Source organism: Nanorana parkeri, unplaced genomic scaffold (assembly GCF_000935625.1).
Source record: "Nanorana parkeri isolate BGI_ZX_2015 unplaced genomic scaffold, ASM93562v1 scaffold525, whole genome shotgun sequence".
Classification (NCBI taxonomy): Eukaryota; Metazoa; Chordata; class Amphibia; order Anura; family Dicroglossidae; genus Nanorana; species Nanorana parkeri.
In genome coordinates, this window is record NW_017306793.1 from 224780 (window position 1) to 244145 (window position 19366).

The window sequence follows — 19366 nt, forward strand, 5'->3', positions numbered from 1 at the left end:
CCCTGCTCAGCAGCACTGCTTTGTTTATTTACATTTTGTGTTGCAGTGCTGTGTGAAATGCCATGTCATCAGGGGGGGCATATGCAAGAACCAGAAGGACAGCTGGTTCTCAATGACATAAAAAAGGATGATGGTGACACATAATCAGGTGTAGATCAACGGATTAAATCAGAACAACTCTGAATTTGCTGGGCATGCATGTATGTATTTTTATTAAGGATTTCCTAGCTAGTAAGGAAAAAGGATTTAAAAAAAAATAACCAAGGATATTGAAGTTTCTTTTTAGGCCCCATTCACACTGAGCGATTTATCAAGCGATTTTTGCAGGGATATCGCTCATATTTCCACGCGATATCGCTCTATGTAGTTTCTCCAATCCATTTCAATGGAGCTGTTCACATCTCGTCACTCAATATCGCTCAATATCGCTTGTAGCTCCTACATGACCCTTTTTTCGAGCGATTTCGAGCGATTTTGCTCCTGATTACATACAGCCCAATAGGAATAAGTCTCTCAATATCGCAAGTCGCGCAATATCGCTCAATATCGCAAGTTGCTCAGTGTGAATGGGGCCTTAAAGACCTTGCTACAGTGACTTTTTATGTTCCCATTCTGTAATTTACATTATGAAAATGCAGCATGAAACAGGCATTATGGCAGGGAGATCTCGCTGGCACAACATTTAAGAATAAATATAAAGCGACAGTCTGATTCAGCCCACCAGGCTTCATGTATAAATCAAATATCACTTTTGAATAGACTGCCCTCTTATAAACCTACTAGTATTCGTCTGAGATCATTAAATCACTCTTTTGTTCCCTTTGAACAGGACATTAGCTAATTTCATGCAGTGTACCATGTCTGTAGCTATCTCTGATTGCTCACCAAGTGGTAAGTCATTTCATCCTAATGTTTATACTTTGTTTAGGATTTATATAGTGCTGGATGATAAATAAAATAGCTTTATAGACTATATAGATGTATTCACATCAATGCTTGTCCCCCTGCTACATCCCAGGGCAATTTGGAAAGGGAGCCATTTAACCAACTCGTATGTTATTGGATAGTGGGAGCAATTACACACAGATACACAGGAAGAATATACAGACCCCATGAAAATAGAGTCACAGCTATGATTCAAACCCAGAGCTGTAACCAAGAGTGCCACAACTTAGCCACCATTCTACCTTTTTTTCGCATATGAAATCAAGTGATCGAATAATATTTAATCACATATTCAAAAAGGTTTGCCCCACAGGACATTCTTTTAGGTTCCCCCCAAAAAAGTTCACCATTATTTATGAAATGCTTAGCCTTAACCCTTTGATGCCAACATTAATTTTCAATTATATAAAAAAAAAAAAATGATATGTGTTTTGGCTATCAAGCAGATACTAAATAAGGTGGAGATTGTTAATTTGAATATAGCACATACTATGGAGAAAAATATAGTTATGATGCAAATTATCGACATTAGGCATTTAAGTAATAAAAGTTATTGACCAGTACCTGCAGTAAACAATTCAAATGACAAAAATGATCAAAAATTAATAGAATGTCATGAACTTAACAAAAAGTCACATGGGAAGAAATATTTTTACTCTTGGAGTTCTCAAAACCAGTTTTTTTATCTTGTTGAGGCACAGGTAATCATTGCACTTCAAACATTTGATTACAGTCTGGCCCTTACAATTTGGGTGTTTGCAGCGTTGCTGTCCACGTTCAACCACTGGCCCGTGACCCACAGTATCTGAACAGACTTCCACTGGTGGAACCTCGATTTATCAAAAAAAATTGCTGAAATATCAACTTTGCACGTATTACTTTTTATGTAATCAAGCAGATTACACATAGATATCATATTGTAGCAACAAACAATAAGCTGTTGCATATTTTTATTTTACAAAAATAACTAAAAATTTAGACAAATTTTTTCAAAATTAGCAGTCAGCAGCCATGTGCATGACTGCGCTGAGGCTTTGCGTACTTCAAGCAGTTGTAGCTAACTATACTACTGCGACAGGGCGCGATCACTGCTCCCAAAACAATCTTTGGTACTTATTGAATACAAATAAACCGGCATTGGTGGAATGAACACACCGCCTTGGCTGCAGTCAAGCCGGGAGGGGTTTGATACAAAATTGCAACAACCGTCAAGAGGTTAAAGCAGACCTTTACTTTTAAAAATCAAATTCTACCAATGCATTCCTCTTTGTATGATGATTAACAATAACACAGACATATCAGGTGTAAAATGCTGTGATTCTGAAATACTTACACTTGCAGAGTATTCACTTCCTGCTTTGAAAGGGCAAAATGACTTCAGTTTGCCACAGCAATGCACACTGGGATTGTCTTGTCATTAGCAGAGCATTGCTGGGAAAGCTCATCTGTAATCTCACGAGATCTCAGGGAAAGGCATTTTCCTCCACTGAGATGATGTGCATGGTCACATGCCCTAGTCACATATCTAGTCACATGTGCCAGAAATCCAGGAAGTAATAGGAGAGCTAGTAATCTGCCCTTAGTAATCTGAACACACAGGACCTTTTTAACTCTGCCGTCGCAGCTTCCAGATTTCAACAAGTTAATTAAACAAACGTCTATATGCACCCTAATGGCTCATCCTGAACAGGGGCTATGTGGCAATGAATTGTTTTAAATGCAGATACCAGTGTGGGAAGACTCATTTATTTCAGTATCCAGAGCCAGGGCATTTCTGACATATTGTTTATTTCAGGAAAGATTTCATTTAAATTAACTTTTGACGCTTTTGCATAAGGTTTACACTTGTGTTTTTTTTTCTCTCCTCTTATTGCAGTATATTTCTATATTGGAGCAAATGACAGTGAAGAAGAAGATGAAGGTTTTGAAAATGATTACCAGTAAGAAGCATTTTCTAATATATATATATATATATATATATATATATATATATATATATATATATATATATATATATATATATATATATATATATATATATATATATATATATATATATATATATATATAGGCTAAACTACTATAGACAGTGGTAAAACATGCATAAGACAGGGACACCAAGAAACAGTCCAAGCAGGTTTGTCCTGAACCTTTATTGAGCAAGGCAGCAAACAAACAGAGCTTCAATACAGGAGGGCTTTGTACAGCAAGTCCAAAGCATAACAAACAAAACATCTGCTTGTCTGAGCTAATGGGTTTCTCATAATAAACAGGCAGCACATGTGCCTTTTTAGTGTTCTGTCAGCAGTCAACTTTTCACACCGCAGCAGGCTTTCCCAGCAGAGAGAGTAAGAAAGAGCCCTGAGCATCAGTCAGCTCACATATATGAAGACTCATGGACAGCCAAGACTAATAATGTGTGTAAATATCAGTGTGAGTGCTTCTGAAACAGGATCACACATGGTAAAATAGTCCTGTGGTTGATTTGCTATATAGCAAGCCATCTTCAGAACTACTTAACCAATGCAGCCCTGGTTTGATGCCAAAATGTAATGCTTAGGCATTAAAGTAAAGTAGAACTAAAGTAAGGGGAGAAGAAAAAGCCACCTGAAACTTTTAGCCATAATGTGCAAGTATGCACAGCATATTACCCCATTATGGACGCATTCCTTGTCAAAGCTATTCTCTCCAGCACTGCGCTCCTCTCTCACTGTCGCTTCCCTCTTCATCCCAGCCTTCTTTCTATGTTTGGAGTCTTTAGACACTTCATTGGATGGGCCCCAATGACGTAACTTTAGCAGATGCGCATGGAAGTTACTTCATCTCGGCATGCCGAGCTTGTGCATGAGCAGCGGATGTGCGGCTTAGCATACAGGAAAAAAATACCAGGATGCAGTGATGAGTAGTTCTGACAAAGGAAGTGCTCATGAATGTGAGAACTTTAAACTTGATTGATGGTAGAGAAAATTTGTGAGGAGCACTACAAACATTTGCCAGATTTCTTCATGCTTACAGTTCTCAGGAACACACCTGTCAGAAACAACTGTTGCCACTGAACTTTCTTATAAACTCCAATTTTGATAGACCAGTATGCTATATATTACCTGATATTAAATATAATCCAGTACCGTATACCAGATAAGTTACATTGTTTAAGTTTATATTCCTTTTAGCAGTCTGTTCACACTGTTTCCTAATTGCAACAATAATTTTTTTTTTGTGTTTACAGGCCTCATTCTGCATCTTGTATATCACTTTTTACCCAGCTGTGGAATGATATAAGCATTTGGGAGGAAGGACAGGATCCACCACTTGATCTTGCAATAAAAATACTAAGAATTCTTCAGGGACTCAAATTGACTTCTCAGGAAAGCAAGCAGTCGCAGATTTACAATACTTATCTGGTATGTTTTTAAGGTTCATGGTGCTGAGAAATGCAAAGCACTGCTTTGGGTTTTAGAATCACATATTCTTGGCATTTCTGTACTGTGCCAGGCTACCCTACTGCCTTTGTCTATAATCTGGTGATCCTGGAACACACCTGCTGGCAATGTTAGAACACACACTTAAAGTGTATTTCCACTTTTGAAGCCAAATTGGGGTAACACCTATTTTATATTTATTAAATGTTCCTATGCACATAGCATACGCATTTTTTTTTTAAATGCTTCTTGCAGTTTAAATTGCTTTTACTTGGGTTAGGGTTTTAAGGGTTAAAATTTCCTCTTGCTTCTATTTCTTTGAAATGTTAAGAGGGGCTGTGAGGGGTCTGAGGGGGCTTGTCCATTGTATATTAATGAAGCTTATCAGATAAACACAGTCCTTAAATTTCAGTCCCAAGACTTTCCATTGGGACAGACCACTATGAAAGGACTAGACCTGGAATCAGCCATCTTGCCTGTTTTAACAAAACATGTAAAAGGTAAGATTTTTTTTTAACAGTTATTTCTCAGTATGCTGTGTGAATAGGAACACAAAACGAACATACAGTGGGCTTTTCCTAGTTTTTGACTGCAAAAGTGGAAATACACTTTAAGGCTTCATACTCTCACAAACAGAAAGCCTGATGGAAAACAAGGCTGTACAAAGATGTTTTGTAGAGTCAGTAATTGGATTTAAACCTGCTTTGAAAATGTTTATGTGATTGGTGATGCAGGAAGCAGAGGAAGAGGAAGTTAGCCTGCATAGGCTTTAGGGAGTATTCTGCCAATATACTGCTCCTGTGTAGATGTGTGTGTGCAATGTCTGTGTAGATGTCTCTCCTAGGCCCACCAGTGTCTTAAAATGGCTCAACCACTGCTATGTTTTTATTGTTGTCTGTCTCTCCCTTAGAAATATTCCCTCACTTCTTCCTGTGGTAGTCACTGTGACAAAAAGTAAGGACATTAAAAAGCTGAGAGAGGTCATAAACCTTGGCCACTGTGCTAAAAAAATATAACTTGCTCTGTGTGTCACTGTTGCAGACATTTCTACTGATATCCTGCCTTGGAGACCACCACCACCACTAGGGAAGTAATTCAAAGGAAACCCTGTCTAAAAGGACAGACAAACAACCGTACAACCTGAGAGGTTCTAATTCTTCCCCATGATATTCAAAACTAAAACAAATGTCTTAGCTTGACTTATATTTTAAAAAGTAAAGAAACAAATGGTAATGTAAGAAGTATAAATCATTGGTTAAGATCGAATACGTTTTTCATTTGGGTTTCAGAATAGACGGGTTGCTAAGGTCTCAGCAGCTCTGCAGGAATACAAAGAGCAACTTTGTACACAGGTGAGTGTATTTTAATTCTAACATTCAAAGTAATTGAATATATGTGTTTTCCTAATTATATATATGTTAAGTGCTTTATTATTATAAAAGGTTCACATTACCTGAAATGTGTAAATATTATACAAACTTCTCTATCATTGATTTGCACAGATAAAAAATACTAGATAGATTAGAGTAGAGTAGATTTTAAAACTCTGCACAGCTTACTTACAGAGCCAGATGCTTCCATTATTATCCAGATGGATGTCATTTAGTATCTGGCAACCAACAGGAGAATGGAACCACAGATTCCCATATCCACAAGGCTTCAGAAGGAGTCATGTTGTAGGATGACCCTGCTGATTAAGGCTTAGTAATAAGGTTGTGTGTATATGTGCCATATAAATCTAAAATGGCCATCTACACATGTTGTTACCTTAAATGAAGGTCCAGATGACAGCAGTAGACATAGTAGCCCTTAAGCAAGCAAAGCTGAAGCAAACGCAGAGAGCTCTGTTTATCCAACTTACTACCTCCCAATAGGTCCAAGCATGAGATTGACACATGAAACGCTGGGCGATAGAGGGAATGTATCTTCGGTTTTAATCCAATACACTTCTATGCATGCATAGATACATGCTTAAATTGCCAGCCTATTCCAAACTGATTCCTTTTAGCTTTTAGTAGCTGCTGTTGACTTGCATGACCACTGGATTTCATCTTCCAGGGACTCTGGTGCTGAAATCCCTTCAGTTCTCAAGTCTGTCTACTTATTGTACTCATTACAGTGGTCACACTCTCTCAGCTGGGTTTTTCATTAATATTGTACAGAATCCAGCTGATGTGAGACTCACCATGTTGCATTAGCAGTATTCTATCAAGCAAGGCGGAACATAGGTAATTCAACTTGCCAACTGGGCTGATAGTTATCTTTATTGTGCCTTTCATTGTGTTGTACACAATTACTTCATAGTACTGTAATACTTTTGCTTTTGTTAAAGGTATTTTCCATTCTTGAAGAATGCGAACAGCAGGAACTCTCTGCTTTAAAGAAAGAAATACAGCAAATTAAGGTTAAAAAAGTTATATAATTAACATTTTTGGTCTCTGTTGTATTAATTAAAGGAATCTTTTGTATTTAACAAAATGTTCATTTTACAGAACCAGATTGAGCAAGCTAAATTAATGTCATGTCAAAAGGTGCACAGTATGCGGAAGGTGAGAGAAAGAACACCATTTATTACAGTTTTGTATCCCTTTTAAAAATAATTACATGTATTTTATCGTAGAATAAGTATAAGAAATTTGAATCTGTCTTGATATCAGCCTTCGGTCATACACTGCACAGCAGCACTTAGACTGTGATAGTGAGGGGCAGCAATAGGAACCAGTGAGGATCTGCTGCTTGGGCATGTGCAGCCAATAAGCTGCCGTCACTATTCGTGTATTTGACAGAGGCACACCCACTTCAAATTTTAAATCTGTAAAAACTGCACCTTGCCTTTCTACATGTCAGGTGTATTTGGTATAATATTCCTCTCAAAATGAAATTAGGAAACTGTAAAATATACCTTTTGAAATATATTTTATCAATCTTTTTGTAATTTAAGCACGTTGAAATGTTTGTTTATGGCTCAGCTTTTAAAATGACATATTTGTAAAAATGTGAACTTCTCTATCCAGTATACTAGACAACAAGGTCAGCACTCCACAGTCTTTGCTGTGTGTGAAATGATTTATGGCCTTTCTTGTAAGGGTCAGTGTAACCAAACTAACATTTTAGTCTTTGAGTTGAATTGCTTCCCAGTTTTATGTGTCTTGGAGCAATCTTTAAACATTTTCTGTTTCACCTCCATCTACAATGGCCATTACAAGAAGTCTGGTATTTTCCATTAATGTGCCAACAATGAAATTGTGTGTGGAGAAAAAAAAAAATCAATAAAGACAACCAAAAATATGAGAAGTGAATAGGTAAATAAACATACAAAGACCTATCTATGACCACATATCCTTGTTGAGTGGACTGCCACTTTAAGTACCTTGCATTGTACCTTTCTGTAAAATGCTTGTAATTGTGCTGTTAATATATCAAATGGATATAATATAGCTCGACATTGTTAAGGTAAGTTAGCTGTGTAGACAGAAACCTGATTATAATAAACTATTTATTATCCTTTAGAAGCATTCATTATTAAGAGATATTAAAGAAGCTTTGATTGGATCACAGCAGGTAAAAACGGTAAGGATTATTATTATTAATACATATAACAATAAATATTAGGTGCACCGATACCGGTATTTTGGTACCGAGTACGAGTACCGATAATTTTTTTTTCGGTACTCGCCGATACCAATTACCGAGTAACGGAAGTCCCATTCAGGAAGCCAGGTGGCGTGTAATGACTCGCCACCTGGCTTCCTGATTAGCCGGGAAGCCGGGCAGCGTGTAAAGAGTCGCCACCCGGTTTCCCGATTAACAAGAAAATCCCCTCTTACCTTAGTATGTGCAGCCTGTCACCCCCGGGGCCTCTCCAGCGAGAACGCGGCCTTTGTCTGGTACCCAGCCGGAGCCTCTGGCCGGCCAATCAGGAAGCTGGGCGCCGTGTAATGACAAGTGACGAGAGAGCATGGAGCCGATTCCCGGTCAATCGCGAAACCGGGCAGCGTGTAATGACGCGCTGCCGGCTTCCTGATACCGGAAGTACTCGTGCTAGGCATCGGAGCATTTGGGCGAGTACGAGTACTTGCCCAAATACTCGGAATTGGCACTGATATAGATACTAGTATCGGTGCATCCCTAATAAATATGATGGAAAAAAATAATATTCTTGAATTTAATAAGGGGGATACCCTTCTACCTCCCTTACCCTCTTCTCCTTCTCCTGCTCTCTTCCTCCAATGCTCTCTTCTTTTTCCTCCTTCATTGACATCTTCTAATACCAACCCTCCTCTTTTATTCCTTTTTTTCTTACCTCCTTTATTAATAGAAATAAATATAGTGCTTACATTACAACACATGCATCTTTCCTCGCTATTTCCATGACTACCTAAACCAAACACAAAAGATTTTCCAGTGTAGACAATCATCTGCAATAGCTCAAAAATAACCTTAGCCACCTTGATACACTGCATTTCCTACTTCACCTGCACAACTCTAGAAAGCAAAACAGATGCCCCTATCAGACAATCCTCCGTTGAGATGCCTAGTCTCATCAAGGTTTCATGTTTGAGTCTCAATATTAGTCTTTAGCTTGTACAATATTTCATTTTTCTTACTTTTTTGCTATCTATGTTCTCTACCACAGGATCTTGATTTTGGTAAAGAAGACTTATGTATTTTAATTTCACGGGAAAAAAAGTAAGCATTATCATAAACCTAAATTGCATCTATATTTTCCCAAAGCAATATGAATGAATATGAATGGTTGATGAAAGTTGTAGGTTTACCAAATGGAGAAATATTAAAGTAATGATAAAGTCTAAGAGGGTTATTCACTTACTTGCCAAAGGATCTAGCCGTAGCTTCGTCTGATCCTTCAGCTCACTTCGGCTGCTGCACATGTGAAATCAGCTGTACAGAGCCGTACAGCGCCGAAGTGAATAGCTGAATGCCTTCCACAGCTTAGTGAATAACCCCCTAAATGTTTTAAGCTATTTTAAATGCAGATTCATTCACTTACAATGGGTGCTGCTCCTTGATTTTTTGTTTCCTGCAGAACGGGATGTAACTCCATTACAAAAGAGAATTTTGTAATGGAGTTAAATGTACTTTTTCGAAGTGCAAGCAATGTAAGTATGTGAATTTGACCTGGTATTAGCCTCTCACAGTCATTGTACAGCAGAACTCAAACTGAGGAAGTGAAAAGCCTCACAAGGAGCCAATTAATTGTGCTGCAGTGCTTATATGCTACCAAAGGACATGTTGATGGTAGGAGAGAGCAGATTGGTAAAAAGATGAGAGACTCAGATAGTTGAAGACTCTTAGGTTCTTGGTATTAAGCCACTTAAACATAGATTTGGCTGTCAGTTTTGGGTCACTGTCCTACTAGGAGCTGAACGTCTGGCTTAGTTTCATATCTACTTATGTATAGCTCTGCATTTCAACAATATCTTTGGGCTGTATGCAGGGGCGTAACTAGAAATCACAGGGCCCCATAGCAAAATTTTGTATGGGGCCCTGTGATTTCTAGTTAAGTCCACCTGATAACCCAAACAGCCTACCTGTAGGTGACCCTGCAGAGCCCACCATAGACTCTCTATGGTGAGCGCTGCAGGGTCTCAGGTGGGCGGTCAAGCCCTCTTACCTGTCTGGCCCGATCCTCTGTCCGCCTCCTGCTCCTCCATGATCGCTTGCGGGCCCCGCCTCTTCTGTCACTGGGCCCCGCCTCTTCCATCACTGGGCCCCACCTCCTCGATCGCAGGGTCCGCCCCCATCGCTAAGATCCACCTCCTCGATTGCTGGGCCCCTCCTCCGAAGCTGCAGGTTGTCACTGACTCAGCAGCGGCTGTGAGGAGGTACGCGCCGCTGCACATGTGAATAGCGGCGTGTTTCTCCTCACAGCCGCTAGTGACAGCCAGCAGCCTGAAATGCCATAGCGACCCAGGCGGCCCGCACGGCATCAGGGGGATTTCCTGGCCAGGCCCCCCTGTGCCTCGGGGCCCAATAGCGGCCACCTGGGTTGCTATAGTGTTTGTTACGCCACTGGTTGTATGTGTTTAGGAGTTTTATACTCCCAAGTTAGACCTCACCAATACCTGTACATAATCAGCTACTGCTATCTCTTCCAAATATGTTTATGGTGTACAGTAGTTTGGTACTCCTATCAGTGATGTGCTAACCTGAGGTTTTTCTATCCTTTTTTTCAGAATAAATCGAAGAGGCTCTAATGGGGAGGATGAAGAAGAAGAGTCCACTGTAAAATGCCTGAGATTGCGTAGGCTCAGCTGGAGAAAATAGATCATCTCATTAATAAAGTTTTGATATTTCACCCAACATTGCTGATGGTTGTAAACGAATTCACCAGTCACAGCATAGATACTATTAAAGATTACCAACAACTAAAAATTACCTAAGATGATTTAATATGATTCATAGCCTGAATAGAACTGAGCCTTTAAACCGTATTGTATACTTTACATGTTAAGGGGAACAAACAGCTAGTTCTTGTTTGAAACAAATGTTTTAAACATATTATTTTAAAAGGGGGAATTTGCCAAAACTGACACAGACAGAATCTGGAGTAGTTGCCCATGGCAACCAATCAGCTTCTTTCTTCAGTTTCCTCAGCTAAACGTTGAAAATGAAAGATAGAAGCTGATTGGCTACTATGGGCAACTGCTCCAGATTCTGTCTGCTCCAGTTTTTATAAATTCCCCTCATAGATTAATAAACTATACGATTAAGGCACTCAAAAAAAATGTGACTGAGTGCACTTAGTCAGGTACATTTAATTTGGCAGGAAAATGAACACTGGTGATGTGCTAAATGTGGAAACCTGTAGCAACCTGAATTCCTCTTTCATCAGAATAACAATATGTCAAAATAAAAAAATATAATTTTGTATGTATATTTACCATATGAACAAGCTGTAAAAGGTCAGATTTGTTTATAATGACCCAAGCTTGCTATGTATGGCCAATTTAAAGACATCCTAAAGAAACTCCTTATCTGATGAAGTAAGTAACACAGGGAGAGTATTCTCCTCTTAGTGACTTATAAATACCAGGAAAAAGAAAGTGGATTGTAGTATCCATTCTTTGCTATAAAAAATAAACCCTGAGGTTTGCATAGATGGGCATATCTGTCACTGAATTTAAAGTGTGCCCAAGTAATGGACATTAAAGTATGTCCATATTCTTAACAAGCATGAACTTTAAAATAAGCCCTCACTGATCTCTGTAGCTGCAGGCACTGTGGAGCACTTCATCCTAATTTCATAGTAAACGCCCCAGTCCTTCAAGTCATTCTTTAGAGGATTATAAGGATACAGTGCTGCTGCTAGGAAGGGGAAGCTGAACTGCTGAGAACTTGAACAATGTTTTTGCTGTGAAAGATGGGGCTGAATTGTGCCATAGTGCATTCAGTTACAGAGGTTAATGAAGGTATGTTTTCAAGCTCCATGGCCTGGGAGGAAAGGGCACTGCTTCTGTTTGTCATAACTTGACTCACTGCCAGTGGTGTAATCATAAAAAGGTGCCAATGCTGGAAAAATAGGATCAACTAGGGTGTGTCATGTGTAAGTGGGCATGACTAAATGGGGAATTGTAGAATGTGTGCTTAATCACAATGGCCCTGCTGCACTTAACCCCTACGATTTGCCAGCTTCAACCCCCTTCTCTTCACACTGCCAGATAAACAAAGCCATGCAAATGTAGACACAAATGATTGAGTAGCTAGACCTGAATTCTAATCTGCACAGAAGAGAGACAAAGAGAGTAAAGCTGGCCTTCCTGTTTGGATTTAAAAACGTTCAGACAGGTTCTTACACTACATAGCTGTTGGTACATCTAAAGGAAATTGTACAGAGAGACATGGTTTACAACATTGATTATGTATAAAATAATTCTTCAGCAACTATCACAATGTAACAAACGTTTTGTGTCATACAAATCACAACAATTAGGTATAAGGCTCCAATCACATTCACAATTGAGGCCAGACTGCACGAGTCTCACAAATGTCTCCATATATGATCTGCTGTGGACAGGAGATGCTGTACAATAACATGACAGCTGCCACTGCCCGCAGCTGTGCGCAGACCAATCACATGTAATTGTACATTACACGATTCCCTGAGGATGACTGTGTCTGGACACAGATTGTTTGCGTCCGGGTTCGATTATCCACAGGTAATTGCAGCATCTGCAGTTACATGCAAATAGCTGCAGACAGTGGCAGCTGTCATTGTATTGTACAGTACAATTTGGTATGGTGGTGGTGTGAACTGAGCCCATCCATGACAAGGCAAACTGCCTTATTTTGTGTTGGGACTACATTGGAAAAAACGGTGTCTCATTCTCACCTCAGAATGTTGGAAGGTATGGATACACATAGGGGGTTATTCACTTAGCAAGACATCACAGCCGACTCTGCCCAGTTGTTATTGTTTAATGACAGATCAGCATCCCCAGGTGGGGACGCTGATCTGTCATTACAATGGGGCAGAACCAGTCAAGAGATCACGGCTTGCTTCGCCCAGCTGTCTTTTGCGTGGAGATCGTTCAGCTTCGGCCGACCTTTCTCCACGCTTAGCCTGTCACTACGGCTCAGCCCTTCTGTTCGAGTGAACCGAAGGGCTCCTGCGGCCGAAGTGAGCCGAAGGATCAGCCGAATTTACGGCTGGATGCTTCGGCTCATTCGTGAATAACCCTCTTAGTAATCAAAAGATCTCGCTGCTCTCCTTACCGAAGAGAAAAGACCCGTATGGACGGGTGGGTGCTTGTAGTGGCCACGGATAGCACCGTGATAAGATCAGAAAGAAAATAACGTCTCCAGCACTCCAAAGTATAATCAAGCAATAGTCCATTTATTGGCACATTGCCATTCAAATGCAAGCGCTTTCGGGGACTTTAGAGGGTCCCCTTCATCAGGCGTCATTCTGAGCCTGATGAAGGGGACACATGACAATAAAAGGAATAACGCCTACACAAGAAAACAAATACAGCCACCACATCTGAGGATCGCTAAGCTGAAATTTATTGCATTCTTGTTTTTGGTTTACATATGCTTTATTGGCTTAGAAAATATTGAAGCTAATGAGTTTGCATAACAACCAGGCAACTAGTATTTTCTGCACGAGATCATCACGGACACCCTTGTATTTCTCAAATGACAGGATTACTTTAAGGCAGCCTTGCATTTTGGGGATTCAGTAGTAAGATGGAGCAGGCTGAAAATGTACTGGTGACCAGAAGACCCTGTCAATCTGCAACAGCAGGATCTGAAATATGCCACTTTATGAAGCAAAGTTTATACATTTAACTCATTTGGGGCATTACCAAAGACTGGTGCAGCGCAAAATTCTATAATGCTATATCATTCAAATGCTATATTCTATATGCCTGCTTAATTAGTGCTAACTGTGACAAATCAATAAAAGTGGAAGAAGAAAATTTGTTAACCTGCTCGGCTCACTGACATCATCCAGGGAGCTGAGCAGGATGCTCTGGATGGTGTCCCGCTGAGCTCCTGGCAACCGGTGATGTCAGTGGGTGGACGGAACAGGCCGCCCCACTGTATCTGCCTGGATGACCAGCTGCAGCGCCCACTCCCCCCCACAACCAGCAGAAGCACACACAGCCCCCCTCCAGATCAGCAGCAGCAGAACATCCCAATTGTGCTGTGTCAGATTCCAGTGCAATTTTGGAGCAAATCTGAGGTAATCTTCCACTGAGATCATGAGATCATCTTCAGTTTTCTCCTCCTCTTCTTCCTGGCCATCCACATACACCCCTCTTTCCTCTCCTGGCAGCAATGCTGGTAATTGCCCCTACAGTATTTACACCTCTTTGGTAATGGTATATTTCATTGTTTTGGCGCACCCGGTCAGACATTTATGCATAGCACATTTAACCGGATTTGTCGCAAATGGTGCAAAACCACATAGAACTTGTCTTGTAACATAAACAGAAGGGAAGAAGGGACAGCGCCTTTTCCTTGTGTGATATGGTTTATCTTATGCAAACAGATAGAAAACTAATCACATGTACACAATGGAGACAAGCGGTATATTAAACCATACATCCAGGGCAGAGCCAAAGGAGCTCTGTATACATTTTGCATAAAATAAATGATATCACATGAGGAAAAGGCGCTGTCCCTTCTGTTGGTGTTTTTGCATGGTTTATAAGGATATTTCCCAGCTGTCTTTGTGGACGGTAGCCTCCCACAAGTGACTGGTGGGGAAGATCTTGGAAGAGTATCCAAGAGTCTGCTGAGCGCTGTGGATCTGATCGATTTTACTTTCTGAAGATTGTCTTATAACATTGTTAATATGGGGGTATAAAAATGTGCCAATATTTACACCACAAGACTATTATTTCCCTTGATTGATTCTCCCTGCTATATCTATACGGAGTGCAAAACATAAAATTGATGTTTTATTTACTAGAAAAATGAATCTTTTCTCTGTTGTGAAATGATAAACCAGCTACGTTACGGGATGACGGACATAAAAACTGCAGCGTCATACCAGAATAAGAAACTAAATGAGGAGTGGATGAGCCTGGCCTAGTGACTTGGGCACACTTCAATTTCCAGAAGCTACTAGCCACTTCCAGCACTGACAGCTGCTCTGGATCATCTCCCACTATATCAGCTCCATGTGTCTAGCTGTCCCAGTGGTCAGCTTTCTGTCACCTCCATAAATGGCATGGCAGGTGGCCTTCATAACACCATCAAGGGGGGGACTAGCGCTACTTAACTACTTTACAATCCTTCCAATTCACAAGTGTGTCCTAACATTTGTGACAAGAAAGTTTGTGTAGCTTAAACTTATCTCTGACTATTCATCGACCAGGATCTTGTCTATCGATTAAAAAAAACAAAAACCTTTATAAGAGGACACCCCCGCCTGTGTGCTTCTGGTGTCCCAGCATTCCACAGTCCTGGACTATTTCATTCACTTCTATATATATCACAGAGGACACAAGCTGCCTGAGAAGTCTCAAGAAACGTCCACGATCCCATATGCCAGTCAAGGTATGCTTATATGTTAAGATCATAGTATACATGTCTACACACCATTAATGGGACACCAACAAAAAAAAAAAATGATCCGTGTTATTTATATAATGGGCACAATGGGAATTTACTGGTGTCTTTATATTGTTAAACGCATCTTTATTTATCTATATTGACAGCCGTCATTCTGAAATATTTTGTCATGTTTATTAATAATAATAATAATATTATATGGCTACTGGCTTTAGTCCACTGCTTATTAGCCTTTGCCTACTGGTATAGACTGCCTCAATGGGGTTGATTTACTAAAGGCAAATAGGCTGTTCACTTTGCAAGGAAGTTTTCCTTTAGCTTGAGCTGGCTGTACATTAGTAGATTTTTATACGAACGTTCATAGGAAAAATCCCATCAGAACATTCGATAATACTATCAGTCTTGATAAATGCGGTTCGAAATCGCCTTTGATGTTGACAATCAATTTTGGAATGAATGGAGTTTCCGGGACAAAAGCCACATTCACTATTTTTTGTGTTTTGGAGAAACAAATTGCCATCCTGCTCCTTCAATTTTTTTCATCACTACGGTCAAAAACAATCATCAATTTAACCCCATTAACTATTAGAAATGAACAAACATTCCAAAAAAATGTTGGAATGAAATTCTACTGCTGTATGGCCAGCTTTAGTAAATAAGGTTGAAATGTGCTGACTGCCATCAACCAATCATGTGCCAGCATAAACTGTATGCTTTTTTTTTGTTTTTCCTTGTACATGATTGGATATTCTTTGCAATTCACTAAGCTAAGGAAAACATTTCCTTGCAAAGTGAACAGCCTATTTGCTTTCAGTAAACCAAACCCAAAAGTTTAATATGGTTGTCAGATTGTTTAAGTCAGGAGGCTTCCAGGTGTTATACTGTGCATGCACCGCTGCACATAATTAGGGGTTGGCTGGTACTTGCTGCTCAGCCCTCTGATGATGTGCCACTCTGCATGTATGTCATCAGTAGGCCAGCTGCAAGAACCAGCAAGAGACAGTCGACCCCCTGAAGATGTAAGTAAAGAAGATGGCGGCGTGGGACCCAGCGTGCAGATCGGGGGACTGCAGCCGGACAATGGTGGAGTTGCTGGATGTATTAGTATGCAATTTCAGGATTGAAGAAGGTAAGTGGGAATTAAAATAAAAAAGGGGGTGGAATGGGGTGGGGTGAAGTTCCTCTTTAAATTCCATTTTAGGAAATAACATTATGCTTTGCGGTAAATATTCATTTAATCCAGGGGTGGGCAACTCTGGCCCTCCAGCTGTGTTTTAACTACAAATCACAACATGCCTCTGTGAGACATGCCTGTAACTGTCAGTCTTGCAATGCCTCATGGGACTTGTAGTTCCACAACAGCTGGAGGGCTGGCGTTACCCACCCCTGTTCTAATCCTTTATTTGTGATTTTCTTATTTGATGTAAATCTGATGGGTTGCTATGGGTAACAGTTACTTTTAAGGAGTCATCTCCTGGATTTTGTACAGTTCTAAAAACAATTACACACTCATTCAGTCAAGGAAGTGCAAAGTGCAGTAACCCATAGCAACCAGTCAGAATCCATCTTTCAGTCATCTGACTGCAATAAAGAAAAATCTCACTGTTTGGTAGGGGTTGTTCAGCATACTTGATTAAATGGTGTAAAGAACAATGTTCTAAGGTCAGAAACCCTTAGCAACCAATTAAAAAACTGCCTTGCCCTAGTCCAGCTTCCATCAGTTCTGTTTACTGCACTGTTAATTGCATAAGCCCCAGTAAAGTCAGTGACATATACCCTTTAAGACTCCTTTCAGACGGGTGGTCAGATCAGGTCTGCCTGCCAGTTTTTCACATGGACCGGATCGGATGCCCAATGTAAGTCTATGGGCAGTGATATCTACTGTAAATGGATGGGTGTCCGTTCACATCCGCAGGATCTAAATGGATGGGTGTCCGTTCACATCCGCAGGATCTAAATGGATGGGTGTCCGTTCACATCCGCAGGATCTAAATGGATGGGTGTCCGTTCACATCCGCAGGATCTAAATGGATGGGTGTCCGTTTACATCCAGGCTGCCTCTGGCTCTGGCCAGATCTGGTAAAACAAACAAAACAGTGTTCCATTTAGCCAGACCTGATTGTGCTGGATTGGGGGTAATCTGATGTAAATAAACCCATGTCAGTTTACATCAGATGGGGTCCATGGGGTCCGATAATTTTAGTTTTTGGAAGGACACAGGTGTCCCAGCGGTGATATCCGGTTGGTACTGCTCCAATCAGGAGGGGATACTGATCAAATAGTGTGTAAGGGGCCTAACTCCTTCATTATTTTTTTTCTTTTAAACTGTTGATGTGCCCTGACACATAGTGTGGAATTAACAAAAGGAAATATGTCAGTTTTGTGGTGTACATTTTGGCGTGGTGTTGAATCAGCTGCGCCAAATCATTTTAAAAATGATATGCAACAGTTTCTCTAAATTTCCGACCACATGTGTCAAAGTAATGAAACCCTTGTGCCAATTTAAAAAAAGCTCTAAAATATACATAATTGGCAGAGTGGTGTAAATACTGCAGTGAAGAGGGGTGACAGTGACGATCAGCACTGGAGAGTAAAGGAGGATGTATATTGACAGGCAGCAAACTGCAACAATGCAGGAAGTAGAAAAGTGAGGATGATCCCGGTGCAAATTTAAAGCAGATTTGCACCAGTAAGTGCACCACCACCATGCAACACATTATCGAATTGGCATGCACCTCTGTATTTAATATCACTTCTTCCATTTCCATATTGTAAAGTGAAGAAATCAGAATGCTGTGTGAATATTATTATTATACAGGATTTATATAGAGCTAACAGTTTGCGCAGCGCTTTGCAATATAAGGAAGACATTACAATCACAATACAATTCAAGACAAGATGGTAAGGAGGGCCCAGCCCATAAGAGAGGTTGTGTGGTAGTCTGTGGACAGGTGGCAGGGACACGTGGCTCCATGTTTCCATAAATGGTAAGCGTTCTGTCCTCTGAATACACACAGCTGTTAGGGAGACAAATGTGTATTGTGCAGGAAGGTTCCCAGACCCCACAAGTTACAGTCTCTGTCTGATATACAGTCTTCAGTCAGGGTAAGTCTATCTGTGATTCCTTTCTTATGGCATTTGAACAAAGTATAGATAGAAAAAAAATATTCTTGCGGGAAGGCTACAGCAATTGAACTTTTTACCTATATAGTAACCAGTCATTTATTGATGCTAGCATTGACACTTATGTAGTAATAAGCTGTCAATGATAATACATCTTATAGGGACTAGATTTACGTTTTAGGCTCTATGCACATGGAGTTCTTGTGTTAAACCCAGGAGAAGTTATCTGGGAAACATAAACAACTTTATGTTTCCAAGATCCCTTTTTCCTGTGTTTAGATCAGTGGTTCTCAACCTGTGCAAACAAACTCAAGACCCACATTTGTACTTGGTCATTAAGTCACACCACACTGGAGCGGTACCGCGCTATATGGTGCGGTCGATTGAACTGTGGGCGGAAGGTGTGTTTGGGGTGCCATTCAAATGAATGGCAGAGCAATGCACCTCCCACACCAGAATGTGCGGGAGGTGTGATTGCATGGTACAGGGCGTTAATCGCATGGGGCTTTGCGATTGACGCACCATACTAGTGGGAACGGGCCCTCAAAAACACGGACAGACACAATCTCACAGACATTCTCATACACACTCCAAAAAAAATATATATATTTTTTTAAGATCCACCCTGTCTCTCTACCTTACGAGAACTGGAGTGGATCCTCAGTCTGGGGTCCAGTGAGGGCTGCTGTGCTGTGACAGAGCTCCATCCATATGTGCATTGCTTGTACAGCTCCCTGTAGAGGTGCCGTGAGCCAGAATGTGATGTCGCTCTGGTTAAGGCACCTCCACAGGGGATGCAAGGGAGTTGTAAGCAATGCACGTATGGATAG

At 40.5% G+C, this 19366-nt stretch overlaps 1 protein-coding gene across 1 annotated transcript; it reads left to right on the plus strand.

Moving 5' to 3' along the window:
- Window positions 1-675: 675 nt before the first annotated feature.
- LOC108791070 lies at window positions 676-10655 on the plus strand. The gene is made up of 9 exons (XM_018561449.1): window positions 676-891; window positions 2822-2885; window positions 4175-4349; window positions 5657-5719; window positions 6700-6771; window positions 6860-6916; window positions 7878-7937; window positions 9004-9056; window positions 10565-10655. The coding sequence occupies exons 1-9, from the start codon at window positions 846-848 to the stop codon at window positions 10653-10655; spliced, it is 681 nt and encodes a 226-aa protein (XP_018416951.1). The 5' UTR covers window positions 676-845.
- The last annotated feature ends 8711 nt before the right edge of the window (window positions 10656-19366 follow it).